The sequence below is a fragment of the Oncorhynchus tshawytscha genome, linkage group LG08, assembly GCF_018296145.1.
Source record: "Oncorhynchus tshawytscha isolate Ot180627B linkage group LG08, Otsh_v2.0, whole genome shotgun sequence".
Lineage (NCBI taxonomy): Eukaryota > Metazoa > Chordata > Actinopteri > Salmoniformes > Salmonidae > Oncorhynchus > Oncorhynchus tshawytscha.
In genome coordinates this window covers 38,941,685-38,963,747 of record NC_056436.1, presented here as the reverse complement: position 1 = coordinate 38,963,747, position 22,063 = coordinate 38,941,685, and the positions used below count along the sequence as shown (strand labels likewise).

The window sequence follows — 22,063 nt, the reverse complement described above, 5'->3', positions numbered from 1 at the left end:
ACTCTTGAAACGAACAAAGGCACAAATCATTCGGTCTCTAGGCTATTCTAAAACAGCAGTCACTGGCGTCAGAACACTACTATACTCATGATAGGCACCTATTTTGGTTGTACGCAAGTCTTCCAAATTGACCTTATAGAATCTAGATGTAGCAGCCCCTTAAGAGTCCTGCTCGATACTGTGTTGCTGCCAGTGCTGTGTAGCAAGTTTTAGTCTATGGAGTGGGTGTTTGTGTGCAATGTTTACTCATGTACAGGTATCTGCCAAACTAAAAGAAACACCGACAAGGTCTTGATAGGATGTTGGGCCAACCCAGGAGCCGCTAGGTCAGTTTCAATGCGCCTTAGTATATAAGTGTCTGGGATTTTATTGTATGGATACAACAATTCTTCCACAACAAATTACATACTTTGGTGTTTTGTTGATGGTGGTGGAAAAACCGCCGTCTCAGGCGCCACTCCAGAATTTCCCTTTAAGTTTTCAATTGGGTTGAGATCTGGTGACACACACACACCCTTTAAACCGCCTTTGCTCTTTTGAGACCCCTCTTTCAAAGTCACTGAGATTTCTTCTAGCCATGGTAGCCAAAATAATTGGAAACTGGGTGATTTTCTACATTTAATTGCTTAATTAACACAGGACCAGACCTGTGTGGAAGCACCTGCTCTTAATATACTTTGTATCCCTCATTTACTCAAGTGTTTGCTTTATTTTGGCAGTTTCCAGCATCTATTATAGTGTAATATATTATGTGCATGGATATACATGAGTGTCTGTATGCGTGTACCTACATACTGTATCTATTCTGGACTGTGTGCTCGCATGTTCCCTCATGTACAATTGTGAGTGTGTACGTGCGTAGGTCTGCCTGTACATGTGTACATCTACAAACACATGTTACCTCAGCACTGGGTCTCTTTACTGTCCACCACGCAGGCCTGCCTCTTGAGGCGGCGCTTGTCGTGGCGGCCCGAGCGTGGCGTGCTCTGCTCCGCCGTCAGGTCCTCGTATGAAGACTTGGTGGCGTTGGAGCCTCCGCGAGGAGGGAAGTCGTCCTTGTCCAGGTCGAGGTGAGAGTCGCAGCTGGGATCCTCCTGGATGGTGGCCATCCGTGGGCCCTCCCCCACCACCACTACGCTCCCCGAGGACGGGCCAGGGCCCGAAGCCGAGCCTGGGGCTGGGGTACTGCTGCTGCCTGAGGCAGACGGGCCCGTTGGGGGTAGAGAAGGAAGGGAGTGGGGTGGGATCCGAGCGGCGGAGAAGAAGGTGGGAGGCGGAGGTGGCTTGACGATGCGGACGGAGGCCGACTCGAGGCTGCTCAGCATCTCTGCGTTCTGGGGAGGGGGGCGTAGTAGAGTCAGGGTTGTGTTTGACTAACTGCCTGTAACTGGGGTCCCGATCCTTTTAAACTGAATTCGTCATGACTTGGGGAAGAAAAAAATACACCATGGTAAACTGGCGGAGATTAAATGGAACAGACCCAGTCTGTCCGCACCATTACAACTAAACAGTACACTGTGCAGCCCAAAAAAAACAAAAACAACGGACACTCTGGCTCCATGCAACAAGGTCGACAAACGACCTCACAAAGACAACACAGTGCCTCTCCTCACACACGTTGCGCATCCTTGTGACACACACTGACAGCGTGCACCCTGCCCCCCCCTCCACACCTCACACACTCACCTGAGGGTGGAGCTCTACTAAGTACAGGTACCTCAACCATCTGCTGCAGTTCCGCGAGGGGCCAAGGCAAACGGAACAGTGACGGAACAGGTCATTGCAACCCAAATATCCCACAGTTGACTTATTTATCCTTTATTTCACCAGGGAAGTCACGTTGAGATTAATCTCTCCTTTTCAAGTCAGCCCTGTGAGGCCATCAGACGTGCTACTGCATCGAAACCATTCATGCTGCGTATGGGCTAACAATGGCCCAGTTCCAAATCCATTCCTAAACGCTTGCCCCTATGCACTTCTTAGAAATCTGAAAAGATTGGATGGTAAATAACATATGGTTCTCACACCAACTTGCCCTCTGATAGGCTTGGTGGAATCTCCAATCTTCCCTTACTGCTTACACTTATGCAGTCCTGTTAGATCTAGGGGATCCTGCCTAGGGTCGGGGTCGATTTTGGAATTGGACAAATAACTGCAGGTGAGCAAATAAGACTGCGTGGTCTCTAGTAGTATGAGCTTTCTAAAAGGGATAACGTGTTATAGCGAGTGCGACTTCAAAGTTCAAACCTAGCACACGTGGTCAGTAGTGAACATGAGAGGGCATAGGAAGCTTCAAGGACTTACGCTGGGGAAGTACATGGTCTTGGTGTTCTCCTCATACTCCTTGTCCAGATTTTTATCCTACAGAAACGAAAAACAGTAGCATCCCATTAGTGTATAAACAGTTAACATTATTGTGTCTATCAACAATGCACGAAGTGGGCTTTGAAAGCAAAATATCTTATACAGATCTCTACTGGACAACAAGATGTATAGACAAGCAAGGGTCTGATGTTGTGTTGTACTTTTACCCCAATTTCGTGATTTCCAATTGGTAGTTACAGTCTTGTCCCATCACTGCAACTCCCCTATGGACTCAGGAGAGGTGAAGGTCGAGAGCTAAGCGTCCTCCGAAACATGACCCTGCCAAGCCGCACTGCTTCTTGACACACTGCTCGCTTAACCCTGGAAGCCAGCCTCACCAATGTGTTGGAGGAAACACCGTCCAGCTGGCAACCGACTTCAACTTGCAGGCGCCTGGCCTGCCACAAGGAGTCGCTAAAGCGCGTTGGGACAAGGAAATCTCGTCCGGCTAAACCCTCCCCTAACCCGGACGACGCTGGGCCAATAGTGCGCTGCCTAATGGGTCTCCCGGTCACGACCGGCTGTGATACAGCCTGGGATCAAACCCGGGTCTGTCGTGACGCCTCAAGTAATGCAACGCAGTGCCTAAGACCGCTGCGCCACTCGGGAGGCCCCCACTGATTTATATATTTAACATGATAAGCGTATCTGCTACTTCCGTCATCACTAAACAATTGATCCGAGGAATCTTTGCCCTGAAGGAAGGGTTGAGGTAAGTCTGGTATTGGTGTGCGAGTGTTTTGGGTTCAGGTCTCACCACACAGTGCACCAGGATGCTGAGAGGGATCCAGAAGACTAGAGAGAACACCACCACTGAGCCCACTATATTGTCTGCTAGGAACTTCCCTATGAGAGAGAGAAAGAGAGAAAAATACTTCAACTCCGAGCAGCCGTTCAAGTCAATCACAACATCTAGTATACACCTCACTGCATCGCCACTCACCGAATGTGTTGATGTCCAGCTTGTCGATGAAATCCCACAACCTCTCGATCACATCCTGGACTTGCTTCATGCATCTACCCTGAAACAAACACAGACAAATCAATACACAGTATCATCATTTTATCAATATCATCTTTTCACAATGTTTTCTTTGTGTCAAAATGTTTTATTATTTAGATTTGAATGCAGTCACTCACGGCCTCATCACAGAAGCCCACGGTGCAGGGTTTCCCCTTGCGCAGGTACAGGACGCTCCGGTCGCTTTTGACAAAAGGAGTGCAGGCACCATTTTTGTCCCGACAGCACACCTTACACGAGTCGTATGTCTCTGGAAGAGTCGAGAGAGGTCAGGTTGGGGTTAAAGACAGCCTGGACCACATGTGCTTTACCTGTCCCTTTCTCAGAATATCAATTAGTTACAGTATATTGTCAGGAATCAAATGAAAGGCTTTGGGTTTCAAAATGTAAACTTGCGAGACATCAAATCAAATAAAGAACAAATCATTTCTAATGCAAGATATTGGGTATCTATAGAATCTATTTCTATGCTGGGTACACCGTAGAGAGAACGTAGACATCAGTCTCTCTACAGTTCTATTTCGATGGGTACACCATGGAACTGGTCAGCGGTGTCCGTCTAGATTGAAGCAGTGCGTCTGCTAGAGGGTCGTACCATTACAAGCACAGGGCTGCAGCTTCTGCACGGCCTCACAGAAGGTTATGCACTCCCCGTTTCTGCACCTCCCACTGTCCACACAGATGGTATTGTTCGGAGCGTTGTCTGGGGCTGGGCACTCACTGCTGTCACCTAAGGGGATGGATAGTACAACACACAGTGAGTCAGTCAAAAACACCAACAGATGTCTCAACAGCAAGACCTGGGGACCTATCCAGCTAGAGGATTTTGTTCCAACATATCTTACATAGCAGATCATGAGTCATTGGGCGGCAGGTAGACTAGTGGTTACAGCGTTGAGCCATCAACCGAAAGGTTGCTAGATCAAATCCCCAAGCCGACAAGGTAAAAATCTATCGTTCCGCCCCTGAACCAGGCAGTTAACCCTCTGTTACTAGGCCATCATTGTAAATAAGAATTTGTTCTTAACTGACTTGCCTAGTTAAATAAAGTTGAAATAAAAATAAATAAATTGTTATGTTGAAGAGGAAAATTTCAGAAAAGCTGGAGTTTATTTTATTTAAGCAGGGGAGAGCCCCATCAAAAACAAAGCGTATTTTACAAGGGAGCCATGCATTACAAATCATCAATGACAAATCAAAAAATAAATCCCATCTGTCCGTCTAGCCGTAGCAGTCCTGTGTATGTCCAGTAGGGGGGGCTTACCTGTGCAGAGGGACATGCCCTTACAGGTGGCATTGATGGGCTCCTGGCACGTCTTCCCTGCCTGCTCAAACCTGCATTTCTTACAGCACGGACTATTCCTGTCACTGGATGTACCGGGACACAGAAAAAAAATTGTACACAACCTCAGTTCACATGTTGTGAATGTCAGCAAGCAGCTTAGCAGTGTATATGCACTTCGCTTGCTCAGGCTGCTCGAGAGTTGCTCAAGATACTAGAGGTAGGCTACTGGATACTGCTTGAATCAAACAAATGCAATGTGCGTTGGCACATCAATGTCAGTTGACTAAGAAATTGTCAGTTGATTTGACCGGTTTACTGTATGATATGCAAATAACAGTATGTAATATATGTAATCACCATCTTTCATGTACCTGTTCCCCCAAGGGGACAATAATGTCAGCCCGTAAGTAAAGAAAGGCGGGAATTCAGCAAAGCCCTTGTCAATGTCATCCTACCACATTCATTACTGCACTCCAAGGCAGACATTTTAGGGTGTGTGTGTGTGGTGCGTTTCTACCTGCACTGGGACTCGGGCCTGAACTTGCAGTCGGCAGAGCAGCACGGGTCGTTGTTGCGGTGCAGCATGCCCGGGTCGCACTCCTCCCCCTCCTCCACGCGGGAATTCCCACACACCTTGCTGTTCCTCTCCTTGAAGCAGATGGGGGCCTTGAAGCGCAGCGTCTTACCTATGGAGATCTTACTGCAGTCGGAGAAACGCTGTGGGAAGAGGAAGGGAGAGAAAGCAAGCAGGTAACGGGTGATGTGAGCGCGAGTCATTTGGCAGAAGAGCTCCTCATTTGAAGTACGCAAGAGCTGTACCTTGTTGTTGTAGTGGTCCCCGCTCACAGCAATAGGGTACATGACAAACTTGCCCCCATGGTCATCGTTTGGGGCACAGTAGGGGATGTTGTCAGGGTCATGCTCCGCCCCAAAGTTATGGCCCAATTCATGGGTTGTCACCAAATCTGCTTCCTGGTGGTAGGAGAAAAAAGAAATTTAAAAATAAATGTAACATTTGGAAACTATACATTTGACTTGCAACAATTAAATAATACAGAAATGATTACATGATCTATTATCTTCAGGCTATAAAAGCAAGATTTCTCAGTAGGATATCAGAGGTGCATTGACCTAAAGAGGGTCTTGTAAGGTCTCAAGTCATTATTCATTAGTCACATTTATAATGCCGCCTGTTCAACCCATGACCCAACACAAAGTGCCCCACAGACTATTCGATCCATCACGTCATCAGACAACAGCACAAATCATCATATTGAAAGGCCACAAGGCAGTGCAGAAATCATCTGACCTATGACCCAGAAAGAGCTCATGAATTACACAATATAGGGAGTTTTTCAGCCCTTGTTCTAGTGTACTCGACAGAGGTTTCAGACACCATAGAGATACAGTAGTATGACTAAATTCAACTCAATGAGGAACCTACCTTGGTTAAAATGGTTTTGCCATAATTCTTGGTGCTGGTTAAACCAGTGTTGAGGTAGCTGGGTTTCTTGACGGAGTGAGATGGATAGTAAGCTGCAGAAAACAAAAAGGAAGAGAAATCAGACTAGAAATGTATCACTCCATTATCAAAACACTCATCATAATAATCATACTAATTTGATCTAAAATGAGAGGGCGCCTGTGAGAGGCTGAGCCTTACGTTTGGGGCAGAGGCCCCCCAGAGCCTGGGCTTTAGAGGGGGCCACATAGGCCAGGCCCAATGTCCCCTCGTCAAAGTCCTGGTAGGTGAACAGGTGGGCCAGGCACACAGTGCTAGCATTGTCCGCTATATCCGAGCTGAATTGCTGGAGACAAAGAAAGGGATTGGAAAGCAAAAAAACAATACTAGTTAGCTAACATATTCCCTACTGATGAGGACATTCTGTTGCCAGTCATGTTTAGTCCTCTTTCAAAAAAATGCTTTTTAAGTTTTACAACGTATAGACCTGGAGTATTCAACTCTTACCAATATGAGGTCCGGAGCCTGCTTATAATTAATTGCACCCACCTGGGGTCCCAAGTCTAAATCAGTCCCTGATTAGAGGGGATCAATGAATAAATGCAGTGGAACTGGCGTCAAAGTCCAAAGTTGATTTGAGAGTAGTAGACCATACAGTGACCTAATCATATTTTGTATAGAATATCCTACAATTGAGACGTTTATTCTAGCCTGGTCCCAGATCAGTTTGTGCCTTCTTGCCGATCTGGGACCAGGCTAGGGGAACGACCTTCCTACATACTAGCACACTGTATAGATTCCGCTCTCCTTTCAGATCAGTAGTAATGTCTCACCTCCAGCAGTTTCTTGACATCCCACACCTCCTTGCCTTGGATGGGGCTTCCCTTCATGTTGTAGTGGGTCCAGCCCGGCCCAGCCTGGCCAAGAGGCGCATTGGTCGGCTCCTTGTTGATGATGATCTACAACCAGCACATTACAACTTCTTAAACCCCATGTAAGGTTGCAGCATGTACTACAGTACCCACAATGCTCTGTACAAGATATCCGATTGAAGGTCAGGAGAAGAAATGGAGCACGGACCGCCGCAGCATATCTTTTCAGCGAGAGAGCGGCGGATTTGTCGTAGACGCACAGTGTCGCCATTCATCCCCCGAGCGAGAGGAACCAATTGTACTTCCTCACCCGCTTTCCCACACAAAGCGCTTTCACTGTCTGCTCCAAAAATGTTTTTCCAAATTCAATTAGAGTACTACAGTCATACGACCTCACTTCTCCACCCAGCGCTGACACATTACACACTGAGATGATGTTGTCTGTAGTGATGGAGAAATGCCAAACATGGTCTTGCCGCCTACTACTGATGCTGCTACTGCTACACACACGGCAGTGTAACAGCTGTCCTCACCTGTTGGATCTGAACACCGTATCCTGTGAACTCGTCATCCCAGGTTGTGTTCCTGTACATGTCGTCCACTCTGTCAATCAACTCAATCTAGAAGAAACACAACAGACCCTAATTAGTACTGTAGAATGATACTGTTCACAATGACAATAAGGGCCATTTGCCAGATCATGCCCGTTCTTGGACAGTGGCTCTTTGAGGCACTACATATTTCCAATGGACCCCAAGGCCCATTCAGAATGTATTCATACCCCAAGACTTGTCCCACATTTGGTTGTGTTACAATCTGAATCCAGTTGATTTTTCCCCTTGTTACCCAGCTATACACAATACCCCATAGTGACAAAGTGAAAACATGCTTTTAGTCATTTTTGCAAGTCCATACAACTTATTATGTGACTTGTTAAGCACATTTTTTACTTCGGAACTTATTCTTGCCGTAACAAAGGGGTTGAATACTTTGACTCAAGACATTTCAGCTTTTCATTTTTAATAGAAGATCATAAAAATCATAATTCCCCTTTGACATTACGGGGTTGTGTGTATAGGTGAGTGACACAAAATCTCAGTTTAATCCATTTCAAATTCAGGCTGTAACAACAATGTGGAAAAAGTTAAGGGGTCTGAACAGGGTTGTGGGCGGTCATAATATTTTTGTCAGGCAGTGATTGTCAAGCAAATAACTGCCGGTCTCGCGGTAATTGATCGTTAATTAACAAAGACAAGCCACTGATGCAGACCTTTGGAACATCGACATTTTAAAAAGTCGAATAAATCCATGCAATATAGCCTACACCATCACAATAAATCCATGACTTATTTTAGACGGGCTGAAAGAAACATGATTTGGAAAAAACGTGTATTTCAGAAAAACAGAATAGCATACTCTGAGTTGTCCGTATGTTAGGCCCTGATCTGGCTATGCCATATGGCTGTGGGCTACACTAGTTTGATTTTAGCAGACAAGATTTGCTTAGAATTCCATGCCATTATTTTATAGTATGAAAAATACAATTGAACATAGCTGAATAAAATAGAAAGGATATTTTCTCCAACTGATTTGAGTGCGCACATGTGTTGATCGGTAAACAAAGAAACAGGTCTTCCTATACGCTTCATTTAGAGTTATTTATGCAACTTTAGTTGTGATAAACATTGGGCTATATGTTTTGATTTTTAATACATGCTAAGGCTGCATGATGTGACTAATGACGATTTGAAAAATGTTGCATAAAATGCATCATCTCTGCTTTGTTATTGTCGCAGGTGGCTCACAGTAGTCTCTCATTCACAATTTCACAAGCACTTGATGATGCCTCGGATTTTTGCGGCCAGTGAATGGAGGACGCTTTTCCCCGTGGTTCATTTTTCATGCCAGCCAGGTAGGCTATACTCATGTTATAAAGAGAAGCAAAGGAAAGTTACAAAATAAATATAGTAGGCCTCGCCTATAGGTCACCCAACAGCCCTAGGCGTGAATACTGTCTGAATGCACTTTACCAAACAATATAGAGCTAATAGGGTTGGTAAATTCTGGTAATTTCCCCAGAAATCACAGTTTATTCCCTCATAATTCCCCGAATCTTCCAACCAGGATTTCTGGAAAACCAGGGAACTTAGGGAAAGTTACTGGAATTTTTCAACCCTAAGTTCCATTAGGTTAAGGGTCCTCTCACCAGGTAGTTGAGTGTGATGCTCTCCTCTCCACGGCCCATGTGTTTGAAGAAGCGGTAGTCGGCCACCAGGGCTAGAGGACAGGTGTTCTTCTTGTGGTTGTGGGCTGCTCTCTTCGCTCTGTGGAGGGAATCTATGGAGAGAGAGAAGAGAAAGAGAAAGAAAGAGAGAGAGAAAGAGAGAGTGTGAGAAAGAGAGAGAGAAAAAGAGAGAAATAGAAAGAAAGAGAGAAATAAAATGTCACAGATGGGAGAATGAATGAGGCCACTTCTTCAGTTTCCAACTATTAGATGCCCTTGTTCTCACATTTGATTACGTATGAACTCATTAGAAGCAGTTGTTTTCCTATGACTACAGTGAAAATGAAGGATATGTCTAGCTGACAAAGCCTTTAATATAGAACACTTTCCAGTGCCGCCAGACTTCCAACTTTGTGTGAAGTAAAATGAATCAACATCACTTAGTCTGTTGGAAACTGGCTGTGGCTTGTATGATCCACCATGACATTAATCTAGGGCTGAGCGATATGGCCAAAATATGATATCATGGTCTTTTTCAAAATTTTGACGGGAATTTATTACAATGGGTGTTTCTCCATTCTGATTGATTTATACTGTTCAATTCAACTTCAACCTAAAATAACTTCCTGCATTTCCATCAATTTCTGCATTTCCTGCACTCATTTGAGATAATGTTCACATTATCCACGATATGGGAAGAAAAAAAAAACTAGGCCTTATTTTTAACCAAATTGCGATTTATAGATCAAAACACTTGGGTGAACTTTTGGAATCATGGAAATTGAATGTTTATTCTAATTCTATAGTTCAAATATAAATAATAGTGGGCACTTTGAATAGTGTTGTTTGACATGACAACGAATGAGAATGCCATGGACAGTTATTGTGACAGGGTAGGAAGCAAAGTGATGTTCAGTGTTTCCCTGTAATCTATGGCTACATTAAATCTTTATTCATATAGCCAACATATTCATGCTTCGCCTATTTCTCCTTGATTTAGAAGATACTGTTGCACAAACAACATGCTGATTTAAGCATCCACCAGTACTGGTATCAGGCTGTATTAGCTAGCTACGTTTGCTCTGACTCAGTACTTTTAATTAGCTAGTTAGCTAGCCACCTAACTAGCGATTAGCATTAGTGGTATGAGGATTCTGTGTTATGCACTATAGCCCGTTACCATATATGTGATTGAATATTATCTGCTGTTGGCTTGTGTGGATGTATGTATGTGTTATGCAACATAGCTGACTTGAAACATTGTTAACAGTTTCAGGGCCATGGGCCTTTCTCATGATGGAAAAATACAGAATAACATGAAGACAGGAACTGTGCAATGAGTTGGGGGGCGCACATTCAGAACGTAGTGTTGCGAGAACAAACTGTCTTTTGTTAGATAACAGGAGCCAGGTGCGAGATAACGGGATCGAGCATGAGCGCATAGATATTCTTCACAGCAACAGTTACATCTATCAACTGAAGCGCTTAGGGGGCTGGGACCAGCCTCTGCGCCAACAATCAACGATAGGCTGGGTGAGTTTAAACCACGCCCAGTCTCTACTCTGACAGGCCTGCTCGGAAGCAGGAACTATTTCTGTCAGGGTATATTTATAATATCTTTGTCAAGAACAAGTCAGTTCTCTGTTTGCCCTGCGAGGTGGGACAGAGAGCCTGTATATACGAAAATTGCATTTACCACTTATTGATACCAGATTCGAATTGACGCAAATCTAACAAACTAGCGATTAGCATTAGTGGCTAACACGAATTAGTTTAACTTGGTAAGAAAATACAAAGTAGCTGTTTGCAGATGTAAGAAACAAACTAATATTGTAATCATAGAAGGCTTGTGGATTTATATTAAGATCAAAGTGGAAACAACATCGTTGTCATCAACATTGTTGCATGTGCTGCATTGACCATGCAGACTGAACGAAAGTGTCTCGTGGTCAAGCAACAACAAATGCGCTCCTGTGACAGGAAGTGGGACTAGGTCTGTGTGGAAAGCGGCATGGAGAGAGAGAGAGAGCTGAGAGGGATGACTCAAGTAGCGGAGTAAACTATAAAAATGGACGTTACACACGGCGTATCACATTTAACAAACCAAACATTCAAATACCGTTATGGAAGGTAAAGTCAAATCCAAAACCAGTCTGTGCAAAAAATACCGGTATTTTGCCCAGCCCTACATTACTCCCTAATCAAAATAGCAAAGCACTTCTTTTGGAATATAATTTTAATAAACCTCCATTTCAATTTACCTTTATAGTTCACTGATTATTCTGTAAAATAATAGATTTGGCCCAGCTTAGAAGCCACATAGTATGCATCAATTCAAACTAACAATGTTATTTCTCTTTCCCTTGTTACTAAATTCATTTTGTACCACAGTCAGCCCCCACCCACCCACACACCAAGTCACGTGCTCTCCTCCTCTCTACAATATGAATAATTTGGTGGTTGTGTTTTTTTGCATATCCCAACTTCCCTTGAGACACACTCAGAGAGTGGGGTCACGGCCAGGGTCAACAATCAGCTTGCGGATTCGAACAAGCAATCTATCAGCTACTGGCCCAACGCTCTAGCCACGAGGCTACCTGCCGCACATAAGATTCTACTGTAGCGAACCACAGTGTGGGTGTACTCACTAGGTCTTTTTCTCCTTTTAGCCACAGCACCGAGAGACCAGCGACACACTGTAGTCCAGCCCACCCGCATTACGTACAAGAGCTCTCATTAATTTGAATGCTTCTTCTGTGGAGATCATTCACCTCCATTCATTTTCCACACAGTGTTTTGAATAGAGGACATTGTCTTGAGGTCCTTAAGATTTTCCCCAGGTCATTGTCATTCTAATGAGCTTCACATTTTACAGGCAGCACAAAGGAAGCAGAGCTTTAAATAATACCCTGTTGCCAGTCCATGTATGGAACACAGGTTTTACACATGAAAGGCTTTTATTCATTGAGAGGCTGTGCTGGGACAAGATAAAATGGCTGCCCACCTACCACCTTGTTCTACTCTCCTCCTCCAGGATTCACCCTCCTCCCTACCTCCTCACACTATAATGTTGTATAAGGTAGCCTCATATGTTTCTGACTGCTTGTGTAAGTGTACACACTTAAACAAGCAACCCGTATATACGCATGGAACATAAACAAATGGGGCATATACTGTCAAACACACACATATGCGTGCACACACACACTCTCTCTCTCTCTCTCACCCTCCTGTGCCTCTCCACCTCTCGCGGCCTCTGGCAGTAAGTCCTGGGCCCCAGCGTGGATGTATCCACACACCTTGGGCGAGGCCATGCGGCTAAGGTTCCTGATGTCCTCTGACCGGTACACCAATAGACGACCATCGGGGGACGTCTCGGTGAACCTCCATAGGGGCTGAGGAGAGGGAGGAGGTGGGAGGGGAACGGGGTAAATAGATGGAAGAGAGGATAGGGATGGAGAGAAGGAGGAAGAGGAATGAGAGGGAGGAAGAAGTGGGTGGAAGAAGTAGGATTGGTTCGATAAAGTCTTCTACCATCACTAGGGCAAAAGCTGGTTTAAACAGCTGATCGTTTTTACTCTCACACACAGTTTTGGCATCACTTTACCAACTGTTTTTAGACACTTTTTCTGGCCTACTTTAAAGCAGTGCTCCTATTTTGGGAGGGCATTTACCTCTACATTGTACTCCGTCTCATCTGTCAGGATGTGGGCCGAGAACTCGTCCCCGTCTATGTGTGCCTGCACACGGGAGTGCTCCTCTCCTACACACACACACACACACAAAAGACAGAGTTGTTAAGGGATTCTACTCACACACACCCATATGGTTATTCCATATGAAACCTACCAAATACCCTAATGACTTACCTACAAGATGTCCGGTAAAGTAGTTCTGCAGCTGAACATCATAGCTGTGCTCCTTCCCTTGCTGATCTACAAACACAGCTTTGAAGTCCTCAGTGAACAAGTCTGTGTTAGTTGTCAAGTAAAGCTTGAAATGTCTGCGGAAGAGAAATGTCAAGAGTTTGATGTTAAGAAACATGAGGAATGTACATATGTTGGTTTACTGGGGATGTCTTTTGGTTTATTGAAGATACACATTTTTACTTTGTCAATGGTCGGTCTGTTTCAATTGCACAAAAGCACTGAAAACAGAATGAAGATAAATGCACTGAGTCATTAGGCAATGGGAAAAGCCATTCCAGTAACAATTAAACACACATATGACCCAGCAGGGAGGACTCGCACCCCAAATGTCATACAATATTTCCTAACATCCCAACTTGTTTGCTTGCGCCTGAATGTTACGCGAGTAGGTGAGAGCGCCCCATTGAGTAGCATGGAATCTTTGCGGTTTTGTCCCTTACATTTTAGTAATTTAGCAGGAGCTCTTATCCAGAGCTTTCAATGTGGAAGTCCCATATGGGAGACCTTGTTCCACCTTACCTCTTGAGGGCGCTGAAGCTGATCAGGCGCTCCAGGTGGGACTGGGTGTGGGCGTCCCTCTTCCTGACCGAGTGATGCTGGAGGCCAGACACGGGTAGCACCTCAAAGTCAGACAGCAACGAACTCAGAGCCTCTGAGAGAAAAGACAGGGTCACAGGGGAGTGAGAGGGACAAACAGGCATAATTGGACTCCCTCGTGTAACACCAATATATAGAAACTGGCAACACAACATCAATGGAATGGCATCAGACACGCGGAAACCTTATGTTTGATGTATTTGATACCATTCCACCCATTCTGCTCCAGCCACTACCACGAGCCGTCCTCCCCAATTAAGGTGCCACCAACCCTGGTCCTGGAGAGCTTTAAATGTGCAGGCTTTGGTTCTAACCCAGCACTAACACACCTGATTCGTGTATGCATCATAGTCTTCCTAATTCGACTATGAAAAGAACTAGACAGTAACCAGGTTTCCATACAACTTCTTTTATGCAAGTCAAGTACATTGATTTTTTTTTACGTAATGACAGGCCTGATGGAAACAGAACATTTGTTGGTAAACTTTCCAAATGTCGACAACAACAAAAAATACCACTAGACAAAGTAGAATCTTTTTATGTCTGTAAAACTAAATTATGCGAGAAATGGCGGAGGAAATTATTTTATGAGCAAACATTGATATAATGACCATCATATCGAAGTAAACTTGGATACACGCAATGACACACGTGGTCCTCCCACTACGACTCAGCGGGAAAGCATGCAGTTCATTGGGCTACGGATGAAATCAATTATGATGAACGTCACGGGGTGGTGAAAGTGCAAGGTGATGAGCTTGATGCTGCCAAAAAATATTGAGGGTCTTAAAAATAATATTGCTCTTTTGTCCATAATAATCTCACCATGTAGGCTATACCCGCACTGTATATGCAAGCTGTTGGCTAGAGAGCACATGACAATACTGGAGTGGGCACATTCGCTATACAACACATTTTTTGTGACAAAACCATCAGTAGAGTTGAAAATGCAATGGAAACCCATTTAACTTCCATTTTTTATTCAGCTAGCAGGATTTTAAGTGCAAAAACCTGCTATGCCCTGCGACAAACCATCAAACAGGCAAAGCGTCAATAGAGGGCTAAGACTGAATCATACTACACCGGCTCCGACGCTCGTCTTATGTGGCAGGGCTTGCAAACTATTACAGACTACAAAGGGAAGCACAGCCACGAGCTGCCCAGTGACACGAGCCTACCAGGCGAGCTGAGTCACTTCTATGCTCGCTTCGAGGCAAGCAACACTGAGGCATGCATGAGAGCATTAGCTGTTCCGGGCGACTGTGTGAACCCCCTCTCCATAGCCGACGTGAGTAAGACCTTTAAAAACAGGTCAAGATACACAAGGCTGCGGGGCTAGACGGATTACAAGGACGTGTGCTCCGGGCATGTGCTGAACAACTGGCAGGTGTCTTCACTGACATTTTCAACATGTCCCTGATTGAGTCTGTAATACCAACATGTTTCAAGCAGACCACCATAGTCCCTGTGCCCAAGAATACAAAGGCAACCTGCCCAAATGACTACAGATCCGTAGCACTCACGTCCGTAGCCATGAAGTACTTTGAAAGGCTGGTAATGACTCACATCAACACCATTATCCCAGAAACCCTAGACCCACTACCAAAATTGGCCTGACCAACCAGTGCTCCCGCACATTGGCTAACCGGGCTATCTGCATTGTATCCCACCACACGCCAACCCCTCTTTTTACACTTCTACTACTCTCTGTTCTAGAGGTCGACCGATTATGATTTTTCAACGCCGAAACCGATTATTGGAGGACCAAAAAAAGCCACTACCGATTAATTGGCCGATTTTTAAAATGTATTTGTAATAATGACAATTACAACAATACTGAATTAACACTTATTTTAACTTAATATAATAAATCAATAAAATCAATTTAGTCTAATATAAATAATGAAACATGTTCAATTTGGTTTAAATAATGCAAAAACAAAGTGTTGGAGAACAAAGTAAAAGTGCAATATGTGCCATGTAAGAAAGCTAACGTTTCAGTTCCTTGCTGAGAACATGAGAACATATGAAAGCTGGTGGTTCCTTTTAACATGAGTCTTCAATATTCCCAGGTAAGAAGTTAGGTTGTAGTTATTATAGGAATTATAGGACTATTTCCCTCTATACCATTTGTATTTCATTAACCTTTGACTATTGGATGTTCTTATAGGCACTTTAGTATTGCCAGTGTAACAGTATAGCTTCCGTCCCTTTCCTCGCTCCTCCCTGGGCTTGAACCAGGAACACAACGACAACAGCCATCCTCGAAGCAGCGTTATCCATGCAGAGCAAGGGGAACAACCACTCCAAGTCTCAGAGCAAGTGACGTTTGAAACGCTATTAGCTCGCACCCCGCTAACTAGCTAGCCATTTCACATCGGTTACACCAGCCTCATCTCGGGAGTTGATAGGCTTGAAGTCATAAACAGCGCAATGCTTGACGCACAATGAAGAGCTGCTGGCAAAATGCACAAAAGTGCTGTTTGAATGAATGCTTACGAGCCTGCTGCTGCCTACCACCGCTCAGTCAGATACTTGTATGCTCAGTCAGATTATATGCAACGCAGGACACGCTAGATAATATCTAGTAATATCATCAACCATGTGTAGTTAACTAGTGATTATGATTGATTGTTTTTTATAAGATAAGTTTATTGCTAGCTAGCAATTTACCTTGGCTTACTGCATCCGCGTAACAGGCAGTCTCCTTGTGGAGTGCAACGAGAGGCAGGTGGTTATAGCGTTGGACTAGGTAACTAAGGTTGCAAGATTGGAACCCCTGAGCTGACAAGGTGAAAATCTGTCGTTCTGCCCCTGAACAAGGCAGTTAACCCACCTTCCTAGGCCGTCATTGAAAATAAGAATGTGTTCTTAACTGACTTGCCTAGATAAATAAAGGTAAAATAAAGGTGTAAAAAAATACATTTTAAAAATAATAATAATCTGCCAAATCGGTGTTCAAAAATACCGATTTACGATTGTTATGAAAACTAGAAATCAGCCCTAATTAAATCGGCCATTCCGATTAATCGGCCGACCTCTATGCATATATGATGAACAGTCACTACATACTACCTCAATAAGCCTGACTAACAGGTATCTGTATATAGCCTTGCTACTCTTTTTTCAAATGTCTTTTTACTGTTGTTTTATTTCTTTACTTACCTACACACACACACATATACCTTTTTTTCCCGCACCATTGGTTAGAGCCTGTAAGTAAGCATTTCACTGTAAGGTCTACCTACACCTGTTGTATTTGGCACACGTGACAAATAAACTTGGATTTGATATGCATACCACCCAAACAGATCCACAGATGATGAAATCTCTATTGCACTCCACACTGCCCTTTCTCACCTGGACAAAAGGAACACTTATGTGAGAATGCTATTAATTTACTACAGCTCAGCGTTCAACACCATAGTACCCTCAAAGCTCATCAATAAGCTAAGGATCCTGGGACTAAACACCTCCCTCTGGAACTGGATACTGGACTTCCTGACAGGCCGCCCCCAGGTGGCAAGGGTAGGTAGCAACACATCTGCCACGCTGATCCTCAACACTGGAGCGCCCCAAGGGTGCATGCTCAGTCCCCTCCTGTACTCCCTGTTCACCCACGACTGCATGGTGTTGGAGCGAACCATTGAGGAAAGCTCAGCATTGCATGTAGATAGGTTTGGCTGCTAGGCTGAAGTAGCAAGGACATGCACATTAAGAGAAGATGATATCCAGGCCATATGACACCCAGACCATACTCTATTTTTGAAAGAATACATTAACCAAGACCATACGTGCATTCATGACAGCTGAACGTGCTATGGTCAGCAGGATACAGGAAGAAAGATGTAGGCAAGATAACTGATGACTAACACGTAAAACATAAGCATGCAGTACATACATTATTTTTAGAACATGGAAAGAGTTCTGCCATCGTTGTAACCAAAAGCAGATACTAAGGGGGAGTAACTTTATTTACATATGTGATGTACACATACTATGTATGTATAAAAGCAGAGCCAGTGCTAAGAAGCGGTGGCTGTTCCGCGGACCAGCACGGCTCTTAATAACTTGTATTAAAGTCTACATTGAATTCACAAAGTCCTTCTGAGAGTATTATATTTCTGAAACAATTATCCACGACAATGGCCAGGCACACACAACAGTTGTAGGCCTGATCACCAACAACGACAAGACAGCCTATCGGGATGAGGTCAGAGACCTGGCCGGGTGGTGCCAGAATAACAACCTATCCCTAAACGTAACCAAGACTAAGGAGATGATTGTGGACTACAGGAAAAGAAGGACCGAGCACGCCCCCATTCTTATCGACGGGGCTGTAGTGGAGCAGGTTGAGAGGTTCAAGTTCCTTGGGTGTCAACATCAACAACAAACTAGACGGTGTCAAAGGAAGGCCCTAAAAACTGTCAAAGACCCCAGCCACAGACTGTTCTCTCTACTATCGCATGGCAAGTGGTACCGGAGCGCCAAGTCTAGGACAAAAAGGCTTCTCAACAGTTTTTACCTCCAAGCCATAAGACTCCTGAACAGGAAACCAAATGGCTACCCGGACTATTTGCATTGTGTGCCTCCCCCCAACCACTCTTTTTACACTGCTGCTACTCTCTGTTTATCATATATGCATAGTCACTTTGGGCCGACCAACCAGTGCTCCCGCACATTGGCTAACCAGGCTATCTGCATTGTGTCCGGCCACCCACCAACCCCTCATTAACGCTACTGCTACTCTCTGTTCATCATATATGCATAGTCACTTTAACCATATCTACATGTACATACAACCTCAATCAGCCTGACTAACCGTTGTCTGTATGTAGCCTCGCTACTTTTATAGCCTCGCTACTGTATATAGCCTGTCTTTTTACTGTTGTTTTATTTCTTTACTTACGTATTGTTCACCTAATACCTTTTTTGCACTATTGTTTAGAGCCTGTAGGTAAGCATTTTTCAGCGCAATTGACAAACTTTGATTTGATGGAAATATCTCCGGTGGAAAAAGGCACAAATTGTTTTATGCGGATTTTAGAATATTCGCATGAAAATCTGTTGCCAATTGGATGGAAACCTAGCTTATCAGGGAGAATCTAAAATTCCCCAGAAAACATGTTCTCTCTGCCCCATTGCAAAACGTGTAGAATTGCAGGAAACTAGCTATGAAACTGTGAAATGTTCTCTCTGCGCCATGGTAAAATGTGTTGAATTGCAGAAAATGTGCTTTAAAAACAGAAACATTTTGTCTGCGGCCAAGAGGTCCTCTTTTTTGGGCCACTGGCCAACACACAAAACCCCATAATGTCAAAGTGGAATTATGTTTTTCGGAATTGTTACAAATTAACTAAATGAAAAGCTGAAATGTCTTGAGTCAATAAGTATTAAACACCTTTGCTATGGCAAGCCTAAATAAGTTCAGGAGTAATGGCTGTGATAAAACATATGATGGATCAACAACATTGTAGTTACTCCACAATAGTAACCTAATTGACAGAGTGAAAAGAAGGAAGCCTGTACAGAATAAAATATATTACAAAACATGTCCTGTTTGCAACAAGGCACTAAAGTAGCACTGCAAAAAACGTGGCAATTCAATTAACTTTTTGTCCTTAATACAAAGTGTTATATTGGGGGCAAATCCAATACAACACATTACTGAATATCACTCTCTGTATTTAAGCATAATGGGTATGCTTGTAATCGTTAAGGACTGGGGAGTTTTGCAAAATCCTAGAGGATAACCTGGTTCCACCTGCTTTCTACCAGACACTGGGTGATGATTTCTTCTTTCAGCAGGCCAATAACCTAAAACACAAGGCCAAATCTAGTTGCTTACCAAGAAGACTGTGAATGTTCAGAGTGGGGACAGAGGGCTGCCTCGCTTCTAGTCCTTAACGAAATATCTGCCAACCATGTGTATGTGACCAAATTGGATTTATTTCTTACTGCAGCCAAGAGTCGCGCGAATCTGTGCGTGGCGCCAGGGTGTCGTGTATTGGAAAAGTGATTCTTGCTTATATTCTTTATGGTGCAACTAACATACAACAAAAAACAGAACTAAAGGCCCAATTTGCATACATTTGACTGACACCTTACCAGCAGCAACATGTCTGCTAGCTAAATTAGGCGCTAGCGAACGGTACTCACCTAACTCCGGGTCATTTTCCCGTGTTTCTTCCTCAATGGCCCTTGGTTTAATCGCACAATTGACCCAACAAGGAGCCCAAAAGGCAACAAGTACCAAATACTTCATCGTAAGGTTAAAATAGCTTACTCCACCACTGGTGTCATTATCGCAAGTTGTTGATGAATAATGTCAACACTGGACAGCTTGATCAAAATGATTCCTTGACGCGACTTTATTCGCAAAGAATTATAGAGCGCAAAGGTTAAAATGTCTAAAAATGCATTGTAGATTAGACTGAATTTCAATTTCAGTTAGCTACGCCATTCGCTTTGATTTCCAAATGCTACTTCCGATACCGGAAGTTCATTGTTTGGAAAAAGAAAAAAAGGAACATCCGCTCAATGACCGTTTTCAGAGATACTTTTGAGGAGATGGGAAACGCCAGTGGATTCGCATTAAGGCCCACGGTGTACGTTTCCCGTAAATTGGCAATGGGCCGGGCCGCGTGGTGCATTCTGGGTACACCCGGCAAGGAGTAATTGGGCGCTAGCACAAAACCCCAACATGAGCACGAATTACGTGAACAAGAAGCTTAACATTACAAATATTTTCCAGGATTTGAGATAATTAACTTGTCCTATGTAATATCTTATAGCTTTGAAATAGTGACATTATGTTCTTTCAAGGAAAATAGACAGGTTTCTCTACTCATAGCCATACCCTGACTCAGTGGAGGCTGCTGAGTGGAGGACGCTCATAATAATGGCATCAAACACATGGAAACCTTATGTTTGATGTATTTGATACCATTCCACCTATTGCGCTCCAGCCACTACCACGAGCCCGTTCTCCTCCAATTAAAGTGCCACCAACCTCATGTGCCTGACTTTGAGATAATTATAACATGTCCTCAGGGGTGTGTGCTTAGTCCCCTCTTGGTACTCCCTGTTCACCCACGACTGCATGGCCAAACACAACTCTAACACCATCATTAAGTTTGCTGAGGACACAACAGTGGTAGGCCTGATCACCGACAATTATGAGACAGCCTATAGGGAGGAGGTCAGAGACCTGGCAGTGTGGTGCCAGGACAACAATCTCTCACTCAATTTGCAAGACAAAGGAGCTGATCATGGACTACAGGAAAAGGCAGGCCGAACAAGCCCCCATTAACATTGACGGGGCTGTAGTGGAGCGGGTTGAGAGTTTCAAGTTCCTTGGTGTCCACATCACCAATGAACTCTCATGGTCCAAACACGTCAAGTCAGTCGTGAAGAGGGCACGGCAACACCTTTTCCCCCTCAGGAGACTGAAAAGATTTGGCATGGATCCCCAGATACTCAAAACGTTCTATAGTTGCACCATCAAGAGCATCCTGACCGGTTGCATGCCCGCCTGGTATGGCAACTGTTCAGCATCTGACCATAAGGCGCTACAGATGGTAGTGCGTATAAACCAGTACATCACTGGGGCCAAGCTTCCTGCCATCCTGGACCTATATAGGAGGTCTAGGGCCAAAAGACTTCTACCCCTAAGCCATAAAACTGCTGAGCAATTAATCAAATGACCATCAGACATATAGCCTCGTTATTGTTATTTTATTGTGTTACTTTTTATTATTTCTTCAGTTTATTTGGAAAATATTTTCTTAACTCTTTCATGAACTGCACTGTTGGTTAAGGGCTTGTAAGTAAGCATTTCACGGTAAGGTCTACTCCATATGTTGTATTCGGCGCATGTGACAAATACAGTTTGATTTGAATTGTAGTGTCGCATAGCTTTGAAATCGTGTTTCTCGACTCATTTGTCCCGTTCACGTGCTAGTGCATTCACGTGCTAGTCGGAACAATTAAGGTTTCCTAGTTCCCACTAGCATCTGAAAGCGACAAGTCATTCCCTGACTTTTAGAAGGGATAACGTGACAATTAGTTTAGAAACCGCTTGAAGCAGCATGAGAACATGAACGCAATTGGTTGACATTCTGCTGTGCGGAGCATTATACGTTTCACCACTAATTTCCCTCTGGGATTCTTATGAAGCTTTCACGACAACTGGGATCTCGGAAAAAACTAGGTCAAATCATGACGTCAGTAATCTTCAGGTCGGAACACCGGAACTTTAGAAAGTTGCCCCAGTTTCCGACTTGCATTCCGAGTTGAATGGCCGTTCA

At 44.1% G+C, this 22,063-nt stretch overlaps 1 protein-coding gene across 2 annotated transcripts; it reads right to left on the bottom strand.

Annotated features, from left to right (window-relative positions):
* Nucleotides 1-183: 183 nt before the first annotated feature.
* Nucleotides 184-20,311, bottom strand: adam17a (ADAM metallopeptidase domain 17a). Of its 2 annotated transcripts, none has more exons than XM_024429809.2 (19): nucleotides 19,914-20,308; nucleotides 13,677-13,809; nucleotides 13,098-13,231; nucleotides 12,903-12,991; nucleotides 12,455-12,623; nucleotides 9,211-9,341; nucleotides 7,538-7,624; nucleotides 6,966-7,091; nucleotides 6,334-6,478; nucleotides 6,115-6,206; nucleotides 5,490-5,642; nucleotides 5,188-5,387; nucleotides 4,650-4,753; nucleotides 3,981-4,115; nucleotides 3,505-3,635; nucleotides 3,308-3,386; nucleotides 3,122-3,210; nucleotides 2,305-2,361; nucleotides 184-1,334 (listed from the first exon to the last, which is right to left on the bottom strand). In XM_024429809.2, the coding sequence occupies exons 1-19, from the start codon at nucleotides 20,017-20,019 to the stop codon at nucleotides 903-905; spliced, it is 2,592 nt and encodes an 863-aa protein (XP_024285577.1). In that variant the 5' UTR covers nucleotides 20,020-20,308; the 3' UTR covers nucleotides 184-902. The 2 variants fall into 2 exon arrangements, with proteins under 2 accessions (XP_024285577.1, XP_042181467.1); XM_042325533.1 differs by lacking the exon at nucleotides 184-1,334 and adding an exon at nucleotides 1,367-1,729 and having other exon boundaries at nucleotides 19,914-20,311.
* Nucleotides 20,312-22,063: the final 1,752 nt, after the last annotated feature.

Coding starts and splice junctions, on each gene's coding strand:
- adam17a (XM_024429809.2), bottom strand. CDS start 20,019: ATGAAGTATTTGGTACTTGTTGCCTTTTGGGCTCCTTGTTGGGTCAAT. Junction 6,207..6,333: donor GGGGGGCCTCTGCCCCAAAC/GTAAGGCTCAGC, acceptor TGTTTTCTGCAG/CTTACTATCCATCTCACTCC. Junction 2,362..3,121: donor GCATCCTGGTGCACTGTGTG/GTGAGACCTGAA, acceptor TCGTTTCTGTAG/GATAAAAATCTGGACAAGGA.